This window comes from Crinia signifera, chromosome 6, assembly GCF_055691185.1.
Source record: "Crinia signifera chromosome 6, ASM5569118v1, whole genome shotgun sequence".
Taxonomy (NCBI): Eukaryota; Metazoa; Chordata; class Amphibia; order Anura; family Myobatrachidae; genus Crinia; species Crinia signifera.
This window is the reverse complement of record NC_139222.1, coordinates 109,333,692-109,356,845: the sequence shown is the minus strand read 5'-3', so window position 1 is coordinate 109,356,845 and position 23,154 is coordinate 109,333,692. Positions and strand designations below refer to the sequence as shown.

The 23,154-nt window shown below is 46.3% G+C and overlaps 1 protein-coding gene across 1 annotated transcript in view; it reads right to left on the bottom strand.

Moving 5' to 3' along the window:
* The window catches only part of RBBP8NL (RBBP8 N-terminal like), a 63,952-nt gene extending 41,013 nt beyond the window's left edge, over positions 1–22,939 (bottom strand). The window contains exons 1-4 of the mRNA XM_083150078.1: positions 22,634–22,939; positions 17,330–17,460; positions 11,159–11,254; positions 10,886–10,998 (exon numbers count right to left, since the gene is read on the bottom strand). Coding sequence (XP_083006204.1) covers positions 10,886–10,998; positions 11,159–11,254; positions 17,330–17,460; positions 22,634–22,939 — 646 coding nt within the window. The remainder of the gene's footprint in view (positions 1–10,885; positions 10,999–11,158; positions 11,255–17,329; positions 17,461–22,633) is intronic.
* Between the last annotated feature and the right edge of the window lie 215 nt (positions 22,940–23,154).

Below are 23,154 nucleotides of genomic sequence, written 5' to 3'. Positions count from 1 at the left end.
TCTTCTCCTGCCACAATAATATATATAGTATTGATCTATTCAGAGTCACACATTTTTGTTCAAATTTCTTTTATGGTGCATACAACACTGAGAGCCGAGAGGGAGAATATAGAAGATTCGTAAATAACGGAACAAGTACCCGCTACGTGCACATACAGTGCTATTCCTACTGTGAGTTGGGTACGCCCACCTGTGCTCTTCAACTCTCTTGACTTCATTAGTAAAAGTCTTCTGATCTAGTTTACATCTAATCGGTGGTCTTCTTTCTTCTTTTTCCTGATACGCTCCGAGACCCACTGTAAAACGGTTAGGAAGATTGGATGGAAATTGGACTGTTGGGATAACATCTGGACAGTTTTTTTGCGCCTCATACAGTTTGGAAAGTCTTTTCCTGTGTTGCAGCCGCTGGGCTTTCTCCTTCTGTCCCGCTCCCACTGGCTCCCGCTGCCAGGTCTCCTGTCTCACGCTAGCCACCGCCAACGCTCATCCTCCTGCTCTAAGCTGGTCGCTGCTGATCTAGCACTGGCTCCTGCCGCCAGACCTTTTAATCAATCATGGGGTTGCCAGTGCCACTGCCACCGCTGCTGCGCCTCCTGTTCTCCCAAGGGCTGCTGCCGTAGGGCCCCCGGCTCTTCTTCACTGTTGACCGCTGCACCTCCTGCTCCGCTGCCAGCGGCGCCTCCTATTCCACCCGTGTACTGGCGCCAGCAGCACTAGTTAATTTCAGGTGGGTACAAGCTCACGGCCGCTGACGTGATCGGAAAGGATAGCTACAAAAAACCCGATAAGCTTCAAGAGGGTGCAGGGGATTGCTGCGGGGCCCCCCAAGCCTCCGGGCCCCATAGCAGTTGCATCCCCTGCACCCTCTAAAGTTACGCCACTGGGTATCGGCTTTGTCATGACTGGTGGTAGCAGCTTCAGCACTCCCACTATTTCCTCCTCCATCATCCTCCAAAAATGTGTTTTTATTTTATTTATTACTTTTATTTATTTTTCTTACTTTACACTGGACACAGCCTGTCACACTGGACACAGCCCCTTGGACACTGGACACTGCCCCTGGACACTGCCCCTGGACACTGGACACAGCCTGTCACCCTGGACACAGCCCCTGGACAATGGACACAGCCTCTGGACACAGCTCCTGTACACTGGACACAGCCGTCACACTGGACACAGCCCCTGGACAATGGACACAGCCGTCACACTGGACACAGCCTCTGGACACCGCCCATGGACACAGCTCCTGTACACTGGACAATGGATATATGTCACGCTGGACACTGGATATATGCCGTCACACAATGGTTAGATGTCACACTGGCCACTGGATATATGTCGTCACACTGGACACAGGATATATGTCGTCACACTGGACACTGGATATATGTCGTCACAGTGGACACAGGATATATGTCGTCACACTGGACACAGGATATATGTCGTCACACTGGACACTGGATATATGTCGTCACACTGGACACTGGATATATGTCGTCACACTGGACACTGGATATATGTCGTCACACTGGCCACATGATATATGTTGTCACACTGGACACAGGATATGTCGTCAGTCGTCACACAGGACAGGACACAGGATATATGTCGTGAGTGACTCGTGACACTGGACAATGGATAAGATATAGGCCGTCACACTGGACACAGCCCCTTGTGTTACTGCAGCCCCTGTACACAGTGTACTACTCAGCAGCACTGCAGCCCCTGCGTGTGAGCACTGCAGCACTGAGTTAGTTAGTTAAAAAACACAGGGTTCAGGGCTAAATAAATCACAACACAGGGCTTAGGGCTAAATAAATCACAACAGGGCACGGGCCACAGGACAGCCCCTGGACAGTGGACACTGCAGCCCCTGCGTGTGAGCACTGCAGCACCTAGTTAGTTAAATCACACTACAGGGCTCAGGCCTATAAACAGTCACTGACTCTCAATACAAGTCTACAACACAGGGCAGTGAGGGCACAGGGCAGGTCACGGAGCACAGCACAGCACAGGGCAGTGAGGGCACAGGGCAGGTCACGGAGCACAGCACAGCACGGAGCACATGGCACGGAGCACAGCACAGGGCAGTGAGGGCACAGGGCAGGTCACGGAGCACAGCACAGCACGGAGCACATGGCACAGAGCACAACACGGAGCACACGGAGCTTCCCAACCACCCTCTTCCCTCTCCAAGATTGGAGTGAAGATGGCGGGGCGCGCGTGCGTCTTTTATAAGATCCCGCTCCCGCGAGAATCCGACAGCGCGATGATGACGTTCGGCCTCGTTATTGGTCCGGAATTCAGGCGGGAACTCCTGAGCCGGCTCGGATCTGACCCGGATCCCCGATATTCGGATCTGTCGGATCTCGGGGATCCGGACCCGCTCGAAAAAAGAGAAACAATGGTATAGTCCCAAGGCGCAAAGCCAGGATCCTGCTGCCGTACAGTGGAAGGTGAGGAACACCGGAATCCTCTGGTAGTCGATATTCTTTGGAAAGAGCCAATGTAAAATGGGTGCTGGATCCCTTGTTTTAACCAAGGTGGAGAGGACCTGTGCTGACTACATCTGTACCCCTGGAATTGCCTGGTTAGCGGTGGGTGGCCACGCACCGTCTCTTCAGGTAATCCTTTAACCTACCAGCATTGGGGGCAGTTTGTTTTGATGCACCCATTTTTTGTCACCTAAATAAAACTTTATTATTGAGTCCATCTGTACTCTCCTCCTTTCTTTGGGACCACTGGGAACGTATGAGCACCATTTGATATAAAGGGGACTCAAAGACAGCCAGTGGACCAAAAGATACCTTGATAGGAGAGGCATTATATTCGCACATGTGAGTACGGTACGCACCGACTCCTTCTTTGTTTGAGCACAGTGGTGTCCCAGAAAAATCTAAAGATACCTTGATGTGACTGCATAACAAACACTTCGAGTGAGTGAGGGTACGGGATCTCCTATATACCCAGGAACTTACCACCTCATTCCCCTTCGTATATATTTTTTTGTCACCAAGACATTACACTAATATATGTCTTCCTTTCACTCTTATACCCAATACATATGAGACATACATTGGTCTCATATATAGGGAGTTAAAACAAGGGATCCAGCGCCCATTTTACATTGGCTCTTTCCAAAGAATCCGGACCCGCTCATCTCTAATTTTTATGTTCTGTGTTTTGTTTGTAGGTTCTCTCCGGATTTAGTTTTCCGGGTTTTGCTTTATTCACTTGTCCTTGTTCTTGGATCTGTTGGATTGCAGCCTGTGCAGCACAGCTGCTCCAATGAGACCTGTAGCTTGGGTGTTCGGTCAGGCTGCTCAGGTGTGGCTTGTGTGCTCATTAGTGGGCTTTATAGTCTGTGTACACCAGCACTGCGGTGCTGGTTATGGAGTCTGGTTTCAGTCTTGTTCCTGGTTCACAGTCCTGAGAGATCCTGTCTGTACAGTGTTGATTCCGGTCCTGCAGCCTGTGTAGTCCTTTCCTGCAGAGTTCTGCTATTATCCTGTCTGCTGGCTGTGGAGCTGCAGTCTGGTGTCCCTGCTGTGCTAAGCCTTGTCCCTACAAGCCATCTCGTCAGTCCAAGCCTTGTCTGTTTGCTAAGGAGCTGCAGTCCACATAGGCCAACTTGCCCTTCTGCTCCACGGGAGGTTTCTGTCCTCCCTGAGCTTGCCTCGTTATCGGGTTTTTATCGCATTTTGGGATGCACTAAGCATCCCCCCCCCCCCGAGTTACCATGGCAGGGGGCATTGCCAGAAAAATCTGGTGATGCCCTATAGAAGCCTATGGGCTTCTAACGCGACCCCCCGCCGCCCCGCACTGACTGCCCCACACGGACCCCCACCACCCCGCATCGCCCCTACCCCCTCACCTGTGTCTGAGCAGCACAGAGCTGTGCTGCCCGGACCTGTGACCACCTCCTCCCTGCACTGATCCAGGGAGGAGGAGAGCCAACCCCCCCCCCCCCCAACGCAGCAGCCGGGTATGGGAGTGAGAAGGGAGCCGCTGCCTCACCGCAAAGGACAGCTCTTAACGCAAGAGCTGTCCTTTGCCATAATCATCGCATATGTTCGTGCATATGTGATAATTATGAATGAGATGGGCAGCGATAGGGGGCGGAGCTGGGGTGCAGATGTTAGAACATCCCCCCCCTTTAAACCGGTATCACTTTCTGGCATTGTCGCCTTTGTACTCCTCTTCCTTTTGTCCAGTCTGTCATTCCCTGTGTTATAGTCTGTTTTGTATCGTTTGTTGTTTTAGTCAGTTTTCCTCTTATCACCTCACGGTCTCCACTGGTGCTTTGTCTCCAACATAAGTCCATGCTGCAACAGAGTTTGGGTGGACCTAATTCACCCTTACAGCCAGGGCAGTTACAGGGGAAGACTAGACCGCAGGCACCAGTGGACCACTGAGGGGGATAATAGAGTTAGGGTCCAGACTAGGGACAGCTGTGGCAAAATCACTATTAGTCACAGCTTCACAGTTACCGGTAGTTTGTAATACCCGCTTCCTTACACACCAAATAAATAATCATATGAGCAGAAAGGAAGCTGTTTGGGCAAACATGGGGATCTGTGACATGATTGTATTGGGCTGCAGAAGCTTCATTTCTATTACTCCTGGAGGTTGTGTAACCCGTGAAATGTAAACAGAATGCCATGTACAGCTGGAAGCACTTCACTTATTGCTCCAAAAATATCTGGATGGTACGTCGACAATGACTAGGGAAGGTAGAGTATTGTAGCACTATGAAGTAGCTCTAGCGGGAGATGGGGGTCAGCGTGGCTGCAGAGTTTCAAAGATTTGATCAGAGGGCTGCCTAGTGTTTTAAACAATTCTGCCGCCACTGCTGACCCCCACCGCCCGCTAGAGCTAAAGTACCCAGACAGACACTGACAGCGATACCTTCGGCCCCCTCTCCCCAAACCTGACACCGCCAAAAGCATTCCTTCCGCCCCACACCCGCGGATTGCATTAGAGCAGATGTAGTCGAAATCAAATAATTGCATGCATTATCTCACAAGTGTATGGGCTAGATAACTCTCTCTGCACATGTTACATCTGCCCCACCTGCAGTGCACATGGTTTTGTCCATTAGCAAACCAAATGTGCTTTGCGAGTGAACCTGAATCAGGACCTTAGTACGGACCCTGGAATTTGCAGCAAGTTTACTTGTACTGAGTTCATCTCTGGGCTGCTTCCTGGATCTACTTATGACATATCCATATTACCATAATGGCAGTAATTAAGTAGCATTGCCTGGGGAGATTAAGAAGGTGGTTGGGGAATTTGATGTGCTTGCCTGAACAGGTGAATTTTCAGGGGAAGCTTGTGGGTTTGCAGGCTAGAGGAAAGTCTCATTGTTTGAGGCAAGAATGCCACAGAATGGGTGCGTCCAGGGAAAAAAGGTTCTGGGACCAGGAAAAGGATCAAATAAAGAATAATGAGAAAGTAGAAGGCGAGGATAAGAGGCACAAGTCTGGAGTGATTAAGTTAGGAACATTTTAGACATTTCTCTCTCCATTTGTAATCTCCCCTCTCTCTAATGTCCATATCTTCTTGCCAGCTTTGTATGTACTTGTTCTGTTCTCAAGAATATTTTGTTTTAACGACTATCGAGACAGAGGGTCCGATTCAGACCTGGTTTCTGCTGAGCGAATTTACACAGCGGATGATTATCGATACACTGCACATGCGTATGCCCGCATTGCGCTACTTTTTTCCTTCACGAACTGTACAAGGTGATTGACAGGAAGTCAGCATCTGGGGTTAGTAACTGACTGTTTAGTGGGAGTGCTAGGAAAAGACGCCAGGTGTGCCAGAAAATATGCTAAACATGCCAGAAAAGTCACTAGGCGTGCCAGAAAAACACTAAGCATGCCTAGTAGGCATGCCTAGGAAAACACAGGCGTGCCCAACTGTTTAAGGGGAGGTTGTGTGATGTCAGCTCCAAGCCGGAAATGTATGTATTCATCGTAGCTGCCGAGTTAGTCCCTGGCTACTCCAAGCTTGCGATGAATGGTGCCCAGTGGACAATTCATTCAATGGTGAGCGGCTTGCAATGGGATTTGGAACTTCTCATCGGCTGCAAATCCTTCACTAGCCATAAACATCCATTCACAGAGCATGCACATTAATTGGCAAGGTGGAAATTCACTATAGCGGGGCGACATATTCCTTATCGCTGGCCAGGACTGAATCAGGCCCTGAGTCCTGAAGACCTAGGGAATGCAGCGAGTGAGTGATTAGCAGTATCAAATGCAGCAGAAAACACCAGGAGAATTACAAGTGATACTGGCTTTTAGGGTATCCAGATAATAGATCTACAATATCTAGAGATTGACACTATATGGTCGACAAAAGTCAACACGCAAATGCTTGACCTTTGTTGTTTTTTCTCGTTTAACCAACATTTGCTTGATTTGCGCTACACGTGGATATGTATTGGGAATGGCAACCATGCAAGAAGCGTGGCAAGCAAAGCATGCCCAAAGGAGTACAGGTTTGTACTGATGGTGGTCACATAACATGGAATATGCAAGATGTGGCCATTTTGTGTCGACCATTGTCATGTCTACTTTTTTACCGCGTCAATGTTTTATACTTGCCGACTTTTTGTATTTTGACCATATATTTCAACCTACTGACTGTCTATGTAGCAGCACATCATCTTCCCTGATGCACATCCGGCTGCCACCACTATTATAAGTGGAGCGTCTGTGGATTCGCTAATATCTGCATGTCTCCCTCTGCACTCCCCCTGCCAGGGAGCAGCCACACAGATCCCTTACATGCCGATTCTCTCCCCCATCATGGGAGCCAGAGGTGTCATCTGTAGCAGTGGCTGAAATCCTGCTCTCTGGGATCACGGAGTGGGTGGTATTTCTCTGGGTGTCCACCGCTTCCATCTGGCTCTCAGGGGAGCTGCTGCTGTTGCGTGGAGCAGCAAGAGATGGGCAGGCACTGTCAGGGATATGTGCTGCTGCTGCTGATGTTGCTGGTTACCTGCTGTCCGCACCCACAGCTCAGCTGGGTACAGTGTATCCTGCCGGCAATGCTCCTGTGTAATTGCCATTCATTCCTGCCTGTTGCTGCATAGAGAGAAGGTAAATGGAAGGAGTTGGGGGTCAGTGACAGTGCATGATCTATTTTTATTGATAGGGGGGTCCCACAATTTTGGTGTCCAGAGCCCCCAAAGACCTTAATCTGGCCCTGGCTTTCATGAGCAAAGGAAGCATATGCGGTGAGTCTGGGAAAAACATCTGAATATGTTTAGGAACATGGAATTTGAAAAATCGGAGAAAGAATTTAAGTCAAAACTTGTTTTTCACAATGATTGTATATACTATGTGCTTGCAAGGTGATGGAAAACTACCAGTGCAGATAAAGAGATTACAGGACCTGCCACCAATAACTAAGTTAACAATTTGGAGGTACTGTAGAAAGCACCAGATCAAATCAAATTTACTATTGTGTGGGAATGGCTGTGCAAGTTCCACTAATTATTATGGGCAAGTCAAGAAAGGAGTTTATGTGCAATATCAGGGGCGCTGGAACGTTTTTAGGTTGAGGGGGGCAAGATATAATCTAATTTTGGCGCCCCCTAAATTGCTATATGTTACCCCCGGGCACTATACACACTGGCAGCGGCATATACACGTGGGCATTATACACAGGGCAGCGGCATATATGCATGGGCATTATACACAGGGCAGCGGCATATATGCGTGGGCATTATACACAAGGCAGCGGCATTTACGCATGGGCATTATACACAGGGCAGCGGCATATACACGTGGGCATTATACACCGGGCAGCGGCATATACATGTGGCCAGAGACACCAGGACTGACATTAATCCAGGGGTTGTCATTTACTCGTAAAAAGTGGAAAAAGTGGCAGTGTCACCCCCAAACAGATTTATGTGATTATGTCTGATTATGATAATCAGACATAATTACATAAACCTGTTTGGGTGTGAATCCAGGGGTAAATGACAACCCCTGGATCTGTCAGTCACTGGGGAAGGGAGGGTGAGAGGAGCAGCATTTACCTTTAAGTTTTAGTTGTGGCAGCACAGCGTGATGGCTGCTGCTGCGGCTGTTGTAGGATGCTCCCGCGGCTCCCGCCCATGCACTGATCCACGCGACCAGTCTCCCTCCCTACGGCCCGCATCACGCCCGCCAATCACTGTGGACGCATCACATCCACAGCCACTGTGATTGGCGGGCGCTGGTTCTCAACATCTCCCCGCAGCAGTCATCCATGTGGGCGGACGGCTGCGAATAGGAATCGGATTCTTGCTCGTCGGGCGGCTGCGATTAATCAGTAATATAGGCGGACGGGCGGGAGGCTGGATCAAGCTTAATCAGCCCACCGCCCGCCCGCCTATATTACTGATTAATCAGCAGCCCGCCCGCACAGCTATATTACTGCAGTAATATAGCCAGGCGGGCGGGCGGCTGTTAAACAATAAAATATGCAGCTGGACGGGTGGGCCGGACAAGCACCCCTGCTTTAGCGCCTCAGTAATTTTGGGGGGGGGGGCAAGCTGCCCCCTCGCCCCCCCCGTTCCGGCGCCACTGTGCAATATCTATCCTTGATAGAGACATCAGATAGAGATACTAGAGAAAGTAAAACAAAACTAAGACAACTTTTCTCTTTCAGGTCCCTAAGGCAAATAATAGGTCACACATCTCTTTGAATTGAATCTGAATTGACACCACAAATTGACAAATTATCACGGCCCCATTTATTGCTATGGAGATTGTCAGTTAAATTGATGCATTAAGTGAGAGATTTCAAAATCAAACTGGTTTTGCAGTGTAAATGATTACGGCTTTAAAATTTCTTACCAAATCTCTCACTTTCTGAATCTCTCATCCTATTAAATTTCACCTATTGTGTTGTACCTCTGGCTGCAGCTGCCACGGAAGGTACCACGATGCAGGCACCTCCCGTTGTCTCTGCCACCAGTCCCTGCAGAGTTCCCGGAACCTGTGCTATGATACAAACTCTGTACTGTGCATGTGGCCAGCTTCTATGGGCTGCTTTGGCAACAGCCCATAGAAGGGAATCATGGTCCTGGCACCTGTATAATACAAATGACAGGCACTGGGACCAGCACATGTGCAATACCGATATACTGTAGGTATTTTGCATGGCAGCCCACAGAAAGGCATCCCGGAGGGAGGGAACACCTCCCAATGGTACTACCTTGGTGACTGGCAGGTTGGACTTCCAATAGGAAGTCACTATTATATGTACTATTCTAAGGTGAGACATAGAACTAAGAAAGTGGTCATGGAGGAGACACTGGGCCTGATTCAGGAGGTAGCGTCCGCTCTTGCATCTGTTGTGGCTGTGATACTATACAAACGATAGTATCAGCCTGTCCCTGGTGTAGTTGCTTGAATGTGTAAGGACTGAGATGCCCACTTTTATTGTAATGGCACCAGTGATTCTTTAGATACCACCATGGACACTTGCATCTTTATCAGCATGCATTTAATAGCACCACATGAAATCTACATATCCATGACATGCCCAAAATATACCGGTAGTTTTCCTACAAGCTATCATCCTGTTGGCACCCACAGGGCCAGTGCTAGGGTGTCCGGCGCCCTCCTGCAAACCATACATTTTGCGCCTTTTCTCATTGCCATTGCAACAAGCTGCAGCCCGATTGTGGGAGCGTATGCAACATGCGATCCTATGGAGGATCTCAGGTGCATGTACATGTACAATACACCATCTCAGTGCTGTGTCCGCAAAATGTTGCAGGCACTAAAGGTGCCCATACACGCTGTGAGAATCGCTAGATCGCATCGCACGGCATGCATGCGATGTGTGTGCAATGCGATCCAAAAGCAGTACAAAAAGTATGTGCGTGCATCGCACGCTGCTATTGCAGCGTGTATGGACACCTTTAGGCACATAACCCAGCCCATTATTTAAAAAGTGTCTAAATTAATATAAAAAAAATCTACAATTATTTAAAAATTTGTTATAAACATGTATAATAAAAGACTCACTGTTCTTTTGCTGTTTAACTCTTGTGCAGTCTCTCCTCTTCTATCTGCGTAGGCAGGACGCTGAGGATGCCATTACACCCCTCTCGTGACTGAGGGGGAAAGGAGGGGAGAGAAGGAGGAGATGGAAGAAGAGGGGAGGAGATAGAGGGGGCGGAGTGTTGAGGACTGGCAGTGGCACTGGCACAGCACACTGAGAAGAGGGAAAGAAGGGGAGGCGGCGCTGCTGCCTGTTCGTCATTTGATTGAAAGCTGACAGGCGCAGGGAGCAATGGGTAGGGGGCGGATCCGGACATGACATGTCACCCAGTCATTCACAGACAGTGCTACATGCCTCAGCGCAAGTGTCCATGAGGAAGAGGGGGCAGGTCGCAGGAGGAGGACAGTGCGCGGTGCAGGGAGCTGCTCAGCTTCTCCATACTGCTGCCCGCTGTCAGACAGGCACTGTGGGTGGCATGCAGGCTGTGTGCATTCACGGTGCTGGGAGCAAATCTTGCCTCCCGCAAGCAGCGTGCAGGAGGCAGTGACAGTGAGGGTTGAGGCAGCTTTAGCAGAGCAGGGAGGAAGGGGGCGCCTTTTCAGCATGGCGCCTCCCTGCTTTGCAGGAGCTGCTGAGTGGGTAGCGCCGGCCCTGGGCACCCAGATACACCCGTTTACCCACAGTTGTAGATTAAGCTGTCTTGTGTTCAGCTCTGATCAGCCAACAGATGATCTACAGAGTTCCGTGTCTATGTCTCAGATGACCTTCAACGCACGCACTGTGTAAAAAATATATCAGATGCTGCTGTTGCTACACTTGCGACTCTAATAAAAGCCCATATTGGAAACTGACATATTCTGGATGCACTCACTGAGAGCAGAGATTTGCTGCATGTTGTGGAAATGATGGTTCTCATATTCTTGCTGCTTTTTCTTTGCCAGTTCTTGTGTCACTGTGCATCTGTCACATAGACCGGCTCTCAATCTAAGCCAAAAAAAAAAAAAAATATCTACATTGGATATGAAATAAGATTATTGCAAAAAACTAATAAGTTAGATAGAAAAGTCCCTACGTCAACAATCTATTAAGTTAAACTTATTTTCACTGCAGGGTTAGTTGTTGCAATTTTATTCCTTGTACTCACCTGTTCTCAAGCACCTTAATATTTTCGTTCAGTACTTTGTGTTGTTCCCGCAGTAAATGATTCTTAGAAAACAGCTCCTCAATCCTTTGCGAATCCCTGAAATGGGGAAGACAGGCTTTTGGTAAACAGGCCCAGCTGTTCACAATCCCCATTACTGGTAGAAGTTTCTGCTCACCTCACTCTAAGAGAAGCCACTGACACATTATTTCCTTGTGTAGTCACTTTGTAGAGTCACTTTTTAATGTCACTCTTTAAAGAGTTATTAATGCACTATGGGCCTAAATGGAAGTCTATCAGGAGGCGTTTGTAGGAAACAGACATCTCCTATAATGCATCTTCTATCTGAGTGCTGCATCTCAAGAAGCATCGGTCCACCATTGCGACTATACTTCGGCCACTGTTTCTAAGAAGAAGCTTATTGAGACTGGCCTTGGGAACTGGTCAGCCAGGTTCAGGAGGTCTGCATTAGATGCCACTGCCCCCTGCTCCACCACCCAAATGCTGCAGCATGTCAGTCATGCTGCTGTAAAGGGGGGCTGTGAGTAATGACTCAGGAGCCATTCTGCACATGCTCAGATCGCGTCATTGCACATACGCAGTTCTGCAAATATCGGATTTGTATGTATATCAGGATGCATACATATCTGAATCAGGCCTACTGTGCTCCCATCTTTCCTGTTCTCTAGTCCAGATCTTCTCAAACTCGGCCATCATGATACAGTGCAAGTGTTGAGTAGAACACACTTAAATGAAAATGACTGAGGTACTAATTAAGATACTTGTGCTCAAGTAGGGATGACCTTTAAACTGGACTGTTACTCTACCTTGAGGACTGAGTAGCCCTGCTCTAATTTGAAGATAATGCCTAATAGAAATACAAGTCACACTGTTTCCAAAACAACATACTTTTATGTACTTTTGGGGTTTACTGGATGCAGTTAAAATCCCGGCGGTCGGGATCCCGGCGTTCAGAATCCCGACGCCGGAATCCCGACAGCCGAAATGCCGACAAGGGGGGGACATGGATCGCCCCCCCTTGCGGGCTCGCTGCACTCGCCACGCAGCGGGCCCGGTGCCTCGCTACGCTTGGCACACTAATTTATTCTCCCTCCAGGGGTGTCGTGGACACCCCAGGAGGGAGAATGTGTCGGCATTTCGGCGGTCGGGATTCCGGCGTCGGGATTCTGAACGCCGGGATCCCGACCGCCGGGATTTTAACTGCATCCCGTTTACTTAGTGAAGCGGTGGACAGCTGAACATTTCTTACTAGTCTTCCTTAATAAATATGCTGTATGTGTTTCCAGTTGATAGATCTACAGTGTCTAGACAGACAGTCAAAGGTCGACTTGGTCAAAATGTCGACATTATTTATTTATTTACAGTTTCTTATATAGTGCAGCAGATTCCGTTGCGCTTTACAATAGTAGACAGTGGTAAAACAAACTGGGTAACAGGCAGACTGGGAGGTAGGAGGGCCCTGCTGCAAGCTTACGACATGAACAAAGGTTGACACATGAAAAGTGGACATGAGCTTTTCCCCAAAAAATTTTTTTTTTTGGGGGGGGGGGGGGGGGGGATTTTTCATACTTTACCATCCACGTGCACTACAATTGAGAACAGAAAAGTAATAATAATTATTCATATTATTTTATTTATATAGCACCCTTTCTTCAATAGGACTCATGGCACTTAACAATAGAAATAATGTAATACAGTACAGGAACAATGAAGTACAGTAACGTTTCTCATTGAGTAAACAAGAAAGTCTTGAATCTGTTTTTGAAGGATTCTAGAGTGGGGCTTCTGGAACTGTGTGGGGAAGTGAGTTCCATAGAGTCGGAGCCGCATGGCTAAATGATTGACCCCCAAAAGTGTGCTGAGCAAAGCGAGGCACCAGGCTCAAAGCATGGGGAGCAAACCTCTTACACTAATTGGGGGTCCATGTCAACATGTCTCGATATTGCCACAAAAAAAAGTGAAAGATCATGTTGACCTTTTCACGTGTCAACCTTTGTCATGTCAACATTTTTGTTAATGTCGACCTTCTGACCATGCCAACCTTATATCGACCTTTTGGTGTCAACCTATTGACTGTCTGACACTGTCTGTCTAATAATCCACACCAGCTGTATGCAGAACAGAAAATATTGGTTTACCCAACATATCTATTACTATGTAGCCTCAAATAACTATATATAAATGGAGAACAAATAGACAAATAGCAAACATAGACCACATACTGTAGATTGTGGCCAGAAAATAGTTCTAGACAAAAATTGTCTCAGAATATATTCTCGTCCTAGAAAAAAAATAGGTTGAACTCGATGGACTGATGTCTTTTTTCAACCTCACAAACTATGTCACTATGGGCCTTATTCTAGTTGACTCTTTCTGACAAAATCCTTCTTAGATGGACAAAACCATGTGCACTGCAGGGGGGGCAGATGTAAAATGTGCAGAGAGAATTAGGATGTGGGTGAATTATTTTGTTTCTGTGCAGGGTAAATACTGGCTGCTTTATTTTTACACTGCAATATAGATCTCACTTTGAAGTAAAACCCCACCCAAATCTAATTCTCTCTGCACAAGTAACATCTGCCGCCCTGCAATGCACATGGTTTTGTCCATCTAAGAAGGATTTTGTCAGAAAGAGTGAACTAGAATAAGGTCCTATGTCAGAACAACCAAGCCTCCCATGGTTATGAAGATCATAAAAGAGCAGACAGAGGTTATTTGCTTTAATTTAGCTGGATAGAACCTTTAACTTTGCTACCCTAGTCTACAGTATAACATCAATAATGTGAGCTATACTTTGGATTGATTATTTTGATTTAAATTGAGATTTGTAGGAACCATCACCTAACTGTTCTCTTTTCATTAGGAGCAGTGAACACAGAATATAACATTGTAAGTAATACCCCTTTTACACCAAAATCCCTGGTCGGACCCTGGTCTTTGAACACAGGATTTTCCAGGGTTGGACCCAGCTTCATACCCCATTTACACAGGACTGTGACCCAGGTCTGTGCCGTTTACACTGAACCTGGGTCAGCCCTGCTTTTCCCTATGGATGACATTAAAAATGTCCATTTTAGGACTGATAAACTGCCATCCAACCTTCCCTCAATGATTTAAAATAAAAATTAAAAGACATGACAAGTTAGCATTGAAAAATGTTGGTTTGTCTATTTTGTGAATTATTTTTCAAAAAGTTTTATTCAGTTCTCAAGCATACATAGCGGTATAAATGTGCAGCATCACCCATGTGCTCTCCCCAGCCCCCCCCCCCCAAAAATAATATAAATGATACTGCATCCAATTATGATTCCTGTATGCACTGCCCGTATCCTTCCTGGCTGCTGTCTTTTGCCACTGCAGCGCACTGTGGAAGGGCGTCCAGCACTTCTGGTATCCTTGCAGCACTACTCGGATGTCCCAACCTGGGTTAGGACCATTTATACCCCTTTTACACCGCCGAAAAATCTGGGCCAGCTGCGGGTCAGACCCGGATCATCGGCTGTGTAAATGGGGTATATCCGTGTCCATTTACACGGGTCCTCTACCCAGGTCCTGACCTGGGTAGAACCTGGACAGGACCCGTGTAAATGGCGGTGTAAATGGTCCCGCTGTGGGTGCAGGCACCCGCAGCAGGTCCACAGCGTGCAGCGCTGGGGAAGATGTGCCCAGCTTCTGCGGGAGGAGGGGGGTCCCTGCGGCTGCTGCGGGAGGAGGGGGGTCCCTGCGGCTGCTGAGGGTACCTGTCAGCCTGCGGTCGGAGCTCAGTGGAGGTGATGATGTGCGTCGCTGCTGTACCACCTCCCGGCAGCCGGTCCCTGCGGCGAATGGACAGTCAGTGTCGGCGGTCCCTCCAGCGCATGGGAACTAGTACTAGTTCCCATGCGCCAGAGGGACCCCCGCCACTGACTGTACATTCGCCGCAGGAACTTCGCAGCTGTGGGGAGAGGTACAGCAGCGGCGCACATCATCCACTCCGCTGAGCTCCGACCGCAGGCTGACAGGTACCCCCCCCCTCCCCTCAGCAACCGCAGGGACCCCCTCCTCCCAGCACCCGGGGACAGCACTCCCCATCTACCCCCTCAAAAATTGTATTCAAACAGTAGTAATTATTTATATATATATATATTATATATTTCTATAAATATATATATATATAAATATTATATATATATATATATTTAGATAAATATTATATATATATATATTTATATAAATATTATATATATATATATATATATATATATATATATATATATATATATATATATATATATATAAGGGATTGGGTAACAGGGCGGCACTCCAATCATTTAAACAGTAGAATTCGGTGCCTGGTCCATAATAGTAATACAGTACACTTACCCCCCACTGCGAAAGGAGTCCAAACCGGCACACGAGTAGTGAAGAAAAAAGACGTGGTTTATTCCATAAGTACAAGAGTTATGGCAGCGGTCCCGACAGCTGTTTCAACTGGGTCCTACCAGTCTTCATCAGGGGTAGACAGATGAAGACTGGTAGGACCCAGTTGAAACAGCTGTTGGGACCGCTGTTATAACTCTTGTACTTATGGAATAAACCACATCTTTTTTCTTTACTACTCGTGTGCCGGTTTGGACTCCTTCCGCAGTGGGGGGGGTAAGTGTACTATATATATATATATATATATATATATATATATATATATTTATAGAAATATATATATATATATATATAATATTTATATAAATATAATATATATATATAATATATATATATATATAGAATAGGTAGGTCCGCACTCCCAATCAGGATGGTAGGCAACAGTGGGGTGCTTCACTTAAGGTACCACAAGTGTACCATATATAAGTCTGTGGGCTAATCTTTGTATACGTCAGCCGAGAGAGCACACACCAAAAAAGTTCAGCAAAAAGTAAATGGTTTAATACATCACCATTATTAGGAAAGCAAGTCGACGTTTCGGACTAGGCACAGTCCTTTTTCAAGACAAACAACACTGTAACTCAACAGCTCAGCAACAATGCAGGAGGCACATTATTAGTAATAATGGTGATGTATTAAACCATTTACTTTTTGCTGAACTTTTTTGGTGTGTGCTCTCTCGGCTGACGTATACAAAGATTAGCCCACAGACTTATATATATATATATATATATATATAAAATATATAAGGCAGGGCTGACCCAGGTTCAGTGTAAATGGTGCAGACCCAGGTCCGACCCAGGTCAAAGTGCTGTGTAATACCCCTTTTACACCGCCGAAAAATCCGGGTCAGCGGCGGGTCAGACCCGGATCTTCGGCGGTGTAAATCCCTAACGCCGTGTCCCTTTACAAGGGACTTCTACCCAGGTCCTGACCTGGGTAGAACACGGCTAGGACCTGGGTAGAGGGCGGTGTAAATGGGAACGCCGGGTCGGATGACCCGGCTCCCATTTACATGAATGGGGAACGTCCAACCTGCGGACCGGAGCGTCCGCAGGTTGGACGGATTGTCAGTCTGACACTGACAGCCGGCGCTGCTGTCTGCTATACTCTGCAGACAGCAGCGGCGGCGGCGGGGGAGGGAGGTGAACGGATGCCTGTGTGCGGCATCCATTCACCTCCTGTCCAATGGCGGGGGGGTGCACGCGGGGACTGGGGGCAGCCTAGCAGCTTACCTTAGTGCTGGGCTGCCCCCAGCAGTGTTCCGGGTACGGCGGCGTCGATCGGCGCTTGAAGATGCCGGGAAAGGGCGGGAGGGGGGTGCGGGCGTTTAAGCCCGTCCGGTGTAAACGCCCCTAAACGCCGGGTCGCACCCGGCTTCAACCAGGGTCCAAAAAGCCGGGTGCGACCCGGCGTTTTGGTCTAAAAGGGGTATAAATAAAGCAGGGTCAGACCCTGGATACTCCAGCGTTCAAAGACCAGGGTCCGACCAGGGTTTTTGGTGTAAAAGGGGTATTACACCTAGGAGACCAGTGTTACTGGACCTGGGTTGGCCCCTTTTACACCAACACTGACCTGGATCCGACCTGGGTCCAACCTGGGTTATTCCTTGGTGTAAAAGGGTATAAGTAAGTTTATTTATATAGCGCACTTTCTCAAACAGGACTCAAGGCGCTCAGTGAACATATCAGCTGTATCCTGTCATCTACAGTGTAGTAATTGCTATGCACTCACCGGCATTTCTCCATCGTCAGGTCTGTAAGTTTTACCTGCATTCCTACAACAGAAGAAAAATATATTAAATGCTGCCGCTTCTCACTGAAGGCATATTCTAAAGCTAGTTCTTGTACTTGGGCATAAAGCAACTATTGTGAAGTTGCTAAACGCCTGGGAAATTATTTTATAGGACAACCGGATTAAAATGTCCTTTATTTCAGACGGATCAATCTTCCAGCCAGCTCTGCTCTTGTTATGGACACACCTAGTGCACAAGGGCAGAAGTTGTACAGGCCAAACTTTGCAGAAACTCTTGCTTGTTTATAAAAGGAGTGGTTAATAATTAGAAAAACAGCATTGTTGCTGCAAGCAATACATTGTAACCAATTAAAATTTGCTTTATGTGATTCTCATTCATGGTAAGCCAACATCAAGGAACATGTGGGGAACCTTGCAAGGTAAAGATGTTCAGTGGCAAAAATAAGGGCATTTGTGCTGTGTAATGTCCATGAAAACAGTTCTATTCTTCTTCCTAATGAAGAATATATAAATTTCCATGAATATAAATCCTTTTCATTGCATAACAGAACCTTAAGGCCTCTCTCTCTCTCTCCCTCCCTCTCTCTCTCTCTCTCTCTCTCTATACTCAGTGTCTGACATGTTTAATTTGTTGGTCGAACGTCTGATCTCTTGCACTTCGCAACTCTAGTTAAATTCCACTTGTGGATGAAAAGGTGGAACTGAGCAGCAGGGTTGCTGACCTTTTTTTCCCAGCAGGAATTTGGGGGGCGGGGCTTGAACGTGACATCATTAAGCCCCATCCCCATGCTGGAAAATTACCCGGTTTGCCAATCTCCATGGAGGAGGCGGGCTAAAATGATGCGATTATGACACTTTAGGGCAGGGGTGGGGAATCTTTTTTGTGCCATGGGCCGTTTGTATGGGGAAAAAAATCCTACGGGGGCCATATGTAAAAATTTCTCTTACATATTGTCCTGCTGCAGCCGTCCCATGCTCCAGCTGCTGCTGCTGAATAGGACTGACAGTCTCCGGCTCCTGATGATTAAGAGGAATCTCTTGAGAACTACCGACCTCTGGTGAGAATTCCTTTGTACTTGACTCCCGGCAAAGCTGCCAGGCGGCAGGGAGGGCCACTCAGACTGGCTACGGGGGCTGCATACGGCCCCCGGGCCTGAGGATCCCCACCCCTGCTTTAGGGTCTAGCTGGAAATCTATACAAAATATATCTATTATCTCTGGATGCGATTCTAGATTTGTGTAATAAAATAATAGAACTTACAAGTGGAAAAACCAAAGAATTTATTTACTGTGAAATAAATCTTGTGATTTGTTAATTAAATAAGCTAACTATAGCAGTTTGTTCATTGACATGCAAGTTAGCATTTCATTTGGGTAAATTACTTGTATTCTCTGTAAAAGGGAATGAGGGCATTAGTGTGAAAATTGCACTAGTCATATAGGGAAAAATACTAGTTGCCCTCTACAGAAAAGCTACGTAGTACTCACATGTGAGTGACACAATGAAAGGTTACCCTGTCTTGTCAGAACATCAAATGTGTGATATTCTGTTTATATGCTGTGTGCAGTGGAGTGTAATGGCTTCCCGCTATCAGCTAGAATGATTTTAAGAGCGATTCTACAGTTTTATAAAAAAAAAATATAGAAAACACTGTGCAAGTCTAGGGATTTTTTTTAACCCTTTGAGTGCCAAATTCTCTGTGAGAGATGTCGTCCTCCGACCTTGTCCATACCCCCACTATCCACGTTGGCGTGGAGTTGATTTTATATGTATATACTTTATACTATATGTATATACTTCACATGTATTCCGCGCTCGCCACGCTGCGCTCGCCACGCTTCGGGCTTGGTGGCTCGCTGCGCTCGCCACACTATATAAAATCAAGGGTCGGAGGACGCGTACTGCCACCCCTCACGGGCTCGCTGCACTCGCCAAGCTTCGGGTTGGCGTCAATAGTGGGGTGGCGTTAACAATGGGGGAGGGGGGGGGCATTTCACCCATGAGGGGGGGGGGGTGTTAGCAATTAAAATTGGGGTTTGGGGGGCTTTTTACATTGGAATCAATGTAAAATTGGGTCTCAGGGACCATTTCACATTGATTCCAATGTAAAAATCTTGTCGATCGCGTCGATCGCATCGCATGCATCTTATGCCGCACAAACACATAAGATGCATGCAATGCTTGCGATATCGGCCCGACACATACAATCTAGATCGTGGGCGCCGTGCTAGGAAACAAGTTCCAATTGTTCTTAGCCTTGGAGAGTGATAAAGTGGAGATAGATAAATTACCGATTTATCAGCTCCTAACTGCTTGTTACAGGTTGTGTTTGACAAATGACAATTAGGGGCTGAGGTTTGTAGTGTTTCTCTTTCTACTGTATCACTCTCTTAAAAATGATGGTAGCACAGTGTAATGTACTTATGAGCTATGCTAGTGCTATATACTGTACAATAAAAAAATAGTAATAATAATACATAACAGTATTAGTAACTAATAAATCAGAAAACAGAACTAGTAGGGGAGTACTATTGCACAGGCTTTATACAATCTGCAAATAGTTTCTCCTTTGTGGTTCATTGTGAGTGGTTTGAAGTACAGCTGTGTATTGTAATCAATTGTCTCTAAGATCCAGTTCTAGGTTTTACGGATTTAACTTTGGAAATGTCCCTATGTGACATAACTGACCCATTGCACAAAAATAATGTCTGAGTTACAGTGGCGTAACTACCAAATTTTTCATTGTGCTACGGTTTAGTGTCCATGTCGACATCCGGGTCAAAAAACAGTGAAAAACCCCATGTCGACCTTTTGACTGTCGACCTTGCCCATGTCAACATAATGCGTGTGTCGACCAAATGACATGTCGAGCTAAAGTACACCCATGTCAACCTAGAACCACGTCAGCCGTTCTGCAGGTCAACCTAATGGTGTCGACCCAATGCTTGTCAGCCTAACTGCTGTAGACCTAATGATCCATACCAGCCTCCACTGTCTCCCCTGCTGCTGGTTTACTTCTATGAGCTGCATGCCCCTAGGCATTCTAACTACCCTAGGCACTTGCTTAGTTCACCTATGTGTATGCCTAGGGCCGGCTCTGATAGTAGACAAGCCATGATGGGGAATGTAGTGCTCCAAACTCCTTCACATAAACAGATATTGTAATGCAAACATGGTTGAAGTCATGGATCAATAGCAAAGTGTCCATGGAATAATTGGAAATTTAAATTATTATTGTTCCCTTATAAACAGCACTGACATTCTGTGAAAGTATGAATGGAGTTACTTATGCAGTACATTGACAGCAATGTGTCACACAACAACAGATTGTGTAGTCACAGGATGTTAAGCTGCCTGCCACACACGTTAATTTACTTGTGCTCATTAACACGAAAATATTCTCTGCAATAACGACTCAAGCATGTGACAAACCTGTTTATCTAGTTTCCTTATTTTTACAGAACTCCAATAGATTTTTGCACTTCAACTTTCACTCTGATATTGAGAAGTCCTGAATTCTTGTTGGGTGCCATATATTTTAATGTCAGGAGAAAATTTAATTACACTCTGAACTTTGGCAGCCAATATTGTAAAAGTGTACCAAAAGTGAGAGCGACATCAATAATGATCCTATTGAAATCAAATACAGTTGTGCTCATAAGTTTACTTACCCAAGCAGAACTTGAGATTTTCTGGCCATTTGTCAGAGAATATGAATGATAACTCACAAACTTTTCTTTCACTCATGGTTAGTGGTTGGGTGAAGCCATTTATTGTCAAACAACTGTGTTTACTCTTTTTTTCAATCATAATGACAACAGAAACTACCCAAATGACCCTGATCAAAAGTTTACATACCCCAGTTCTTAATACTGTGTATTGCCCCCCTTAACATCAATGACAGCTTGAAGTCTTTTGTGGTAGTTGTGGATAAGGCTCTTTATTTTCTCAGATGGTAAAGTTGCCCATTCTTCTTGGCAAAAAGCCTAATTTTTGGCCTGTCTTGCATGAACTGCATGTTTGAGATCTCCCCAGAGTGGCTCAATGATATTGAGGTCAGGAGACTGAGATGGCCACTCCAGAACCTTCACTTTATTCTGCTGTAGCCAATAACAGGTCAATTTGGCCTTGTGTTTTGGATCATTGTCATGTTGGAACGTCCACGTACGTTCCATGTGCAGTTTCCGGGCTGATGAGTGCAAATTTTCCTCCAGTATTTTCTGATAACATGCTGCATTCATCTTTTTTTTTTTTTTAAATTGAGTATTTTTTATTAAAGTTTTAGATAATACAAAACAAAAAGCACAAGCTAAGGCAGCAAGACAGAGCATATATAGTAGTACATAGATGATATACAAGGTGAAGATGGCCCGCAATAAATATATAACAGTAAAGTGTAGTAGGTACCTCCTACACAAGTAACGTAAACAATAGCCCGCATGCAGGATGGGCAATGCTGTATACAAACTCGAAGGCGCCATTCGAGTAAGCTATTGGCAGGGGTATTGTTCAGATGATACAGTATAGCATTTAAAGTATAGGTGCAGCCACTCCACTACATATACATACCCATAGAGGAGATGTACATTTACAAACAAATGGAAAGCTCGCCTTGCCACAACCTAAATATAAAATAAACTCGCTAAGCCCAAAATAAACCTCCCCAAAACCCCCCACCCTGTATGACCTAACCCCAACTCTAGGTATACCTGGATCCCACCAACTAACTACACTACCTAACGCTAATAGTTACCCCACTAACTACCATATACTGTAGGGGGGAGTAAATCAGTGGCCTTTAGCTAACACAAGGTTGAGCTAATCCTGCCAGAAATTCTAATTTACCCCAACCACCCATCCACCCTCCCACCCACCCACCCACCCTACTAACTAACTAATGCGGATTACAGATCGGAGAACTGACAGGGGCTATGTGATTGGCCCTAAAATGACCAGGTTCTTCCTGTCTAGAGTATATGGGGACATAATCACAGTATTACAATAAGGATAACCGCAATATGAATTCGCCAGGTCAAATACACACTATTGTGCTGAGCAAGAAACTATAATGATAGGAGAAATTGGACAGATGCGCTATAATCATTAATCAGGCCAAGTCTGCGTCTACTTTCAAAGCTCTAATCTGGCCAGTTTTCAGATCCCTGGGGAAGCATGGTTGGCCTAAAGGGGCTATCACCAAGGAGATCAGGAAAACAACTGACATAGGCATATAAAAATACGTGAATACATGTTATCAAATTCCAGTGTCCGATCGCAGGTACCATCAGCAAAAAAGGAGCCTGAGGGGAAGCGGTAACACAGTCAATGTTCAAAGGAGTATTGTAGTACACATTCTTCAATTTGGGCACTCCCACATCGGTATATTCGTTCAGTTCAGGATCAGGCGTAGAAATAGACAGGGGCTTCATGGCAGGGGGTATAGCATTAACATTCTCAGCAGGTGTATCGCAGCATTCAGGATTAGCTGGAGAGTATGAGATACCTTCCCGAGTCTTATCCAGCTGAAGGAGGAGTCTGGCAGAGGAGGCATGTATTGCGTTCAGGATAGCTTGTACAAAAGATTCCATAATCACGTGTAAAATACCCAGATAAGCAAATTAGTGGCAATAGATAAACCACAGAGTATGATGGTGGTGGCTAGCACACCACCAACTGTAAGCGTGCACCACAGGTGCAGCACACATATAAAAGAGTATATGAAATCAAAGTACTGTCACAGGTAGCTAAAGCCTGCATACAGGATGGGGTTGCTTTCCAGGTGTCAGGCTGGGGTCTCTGTATT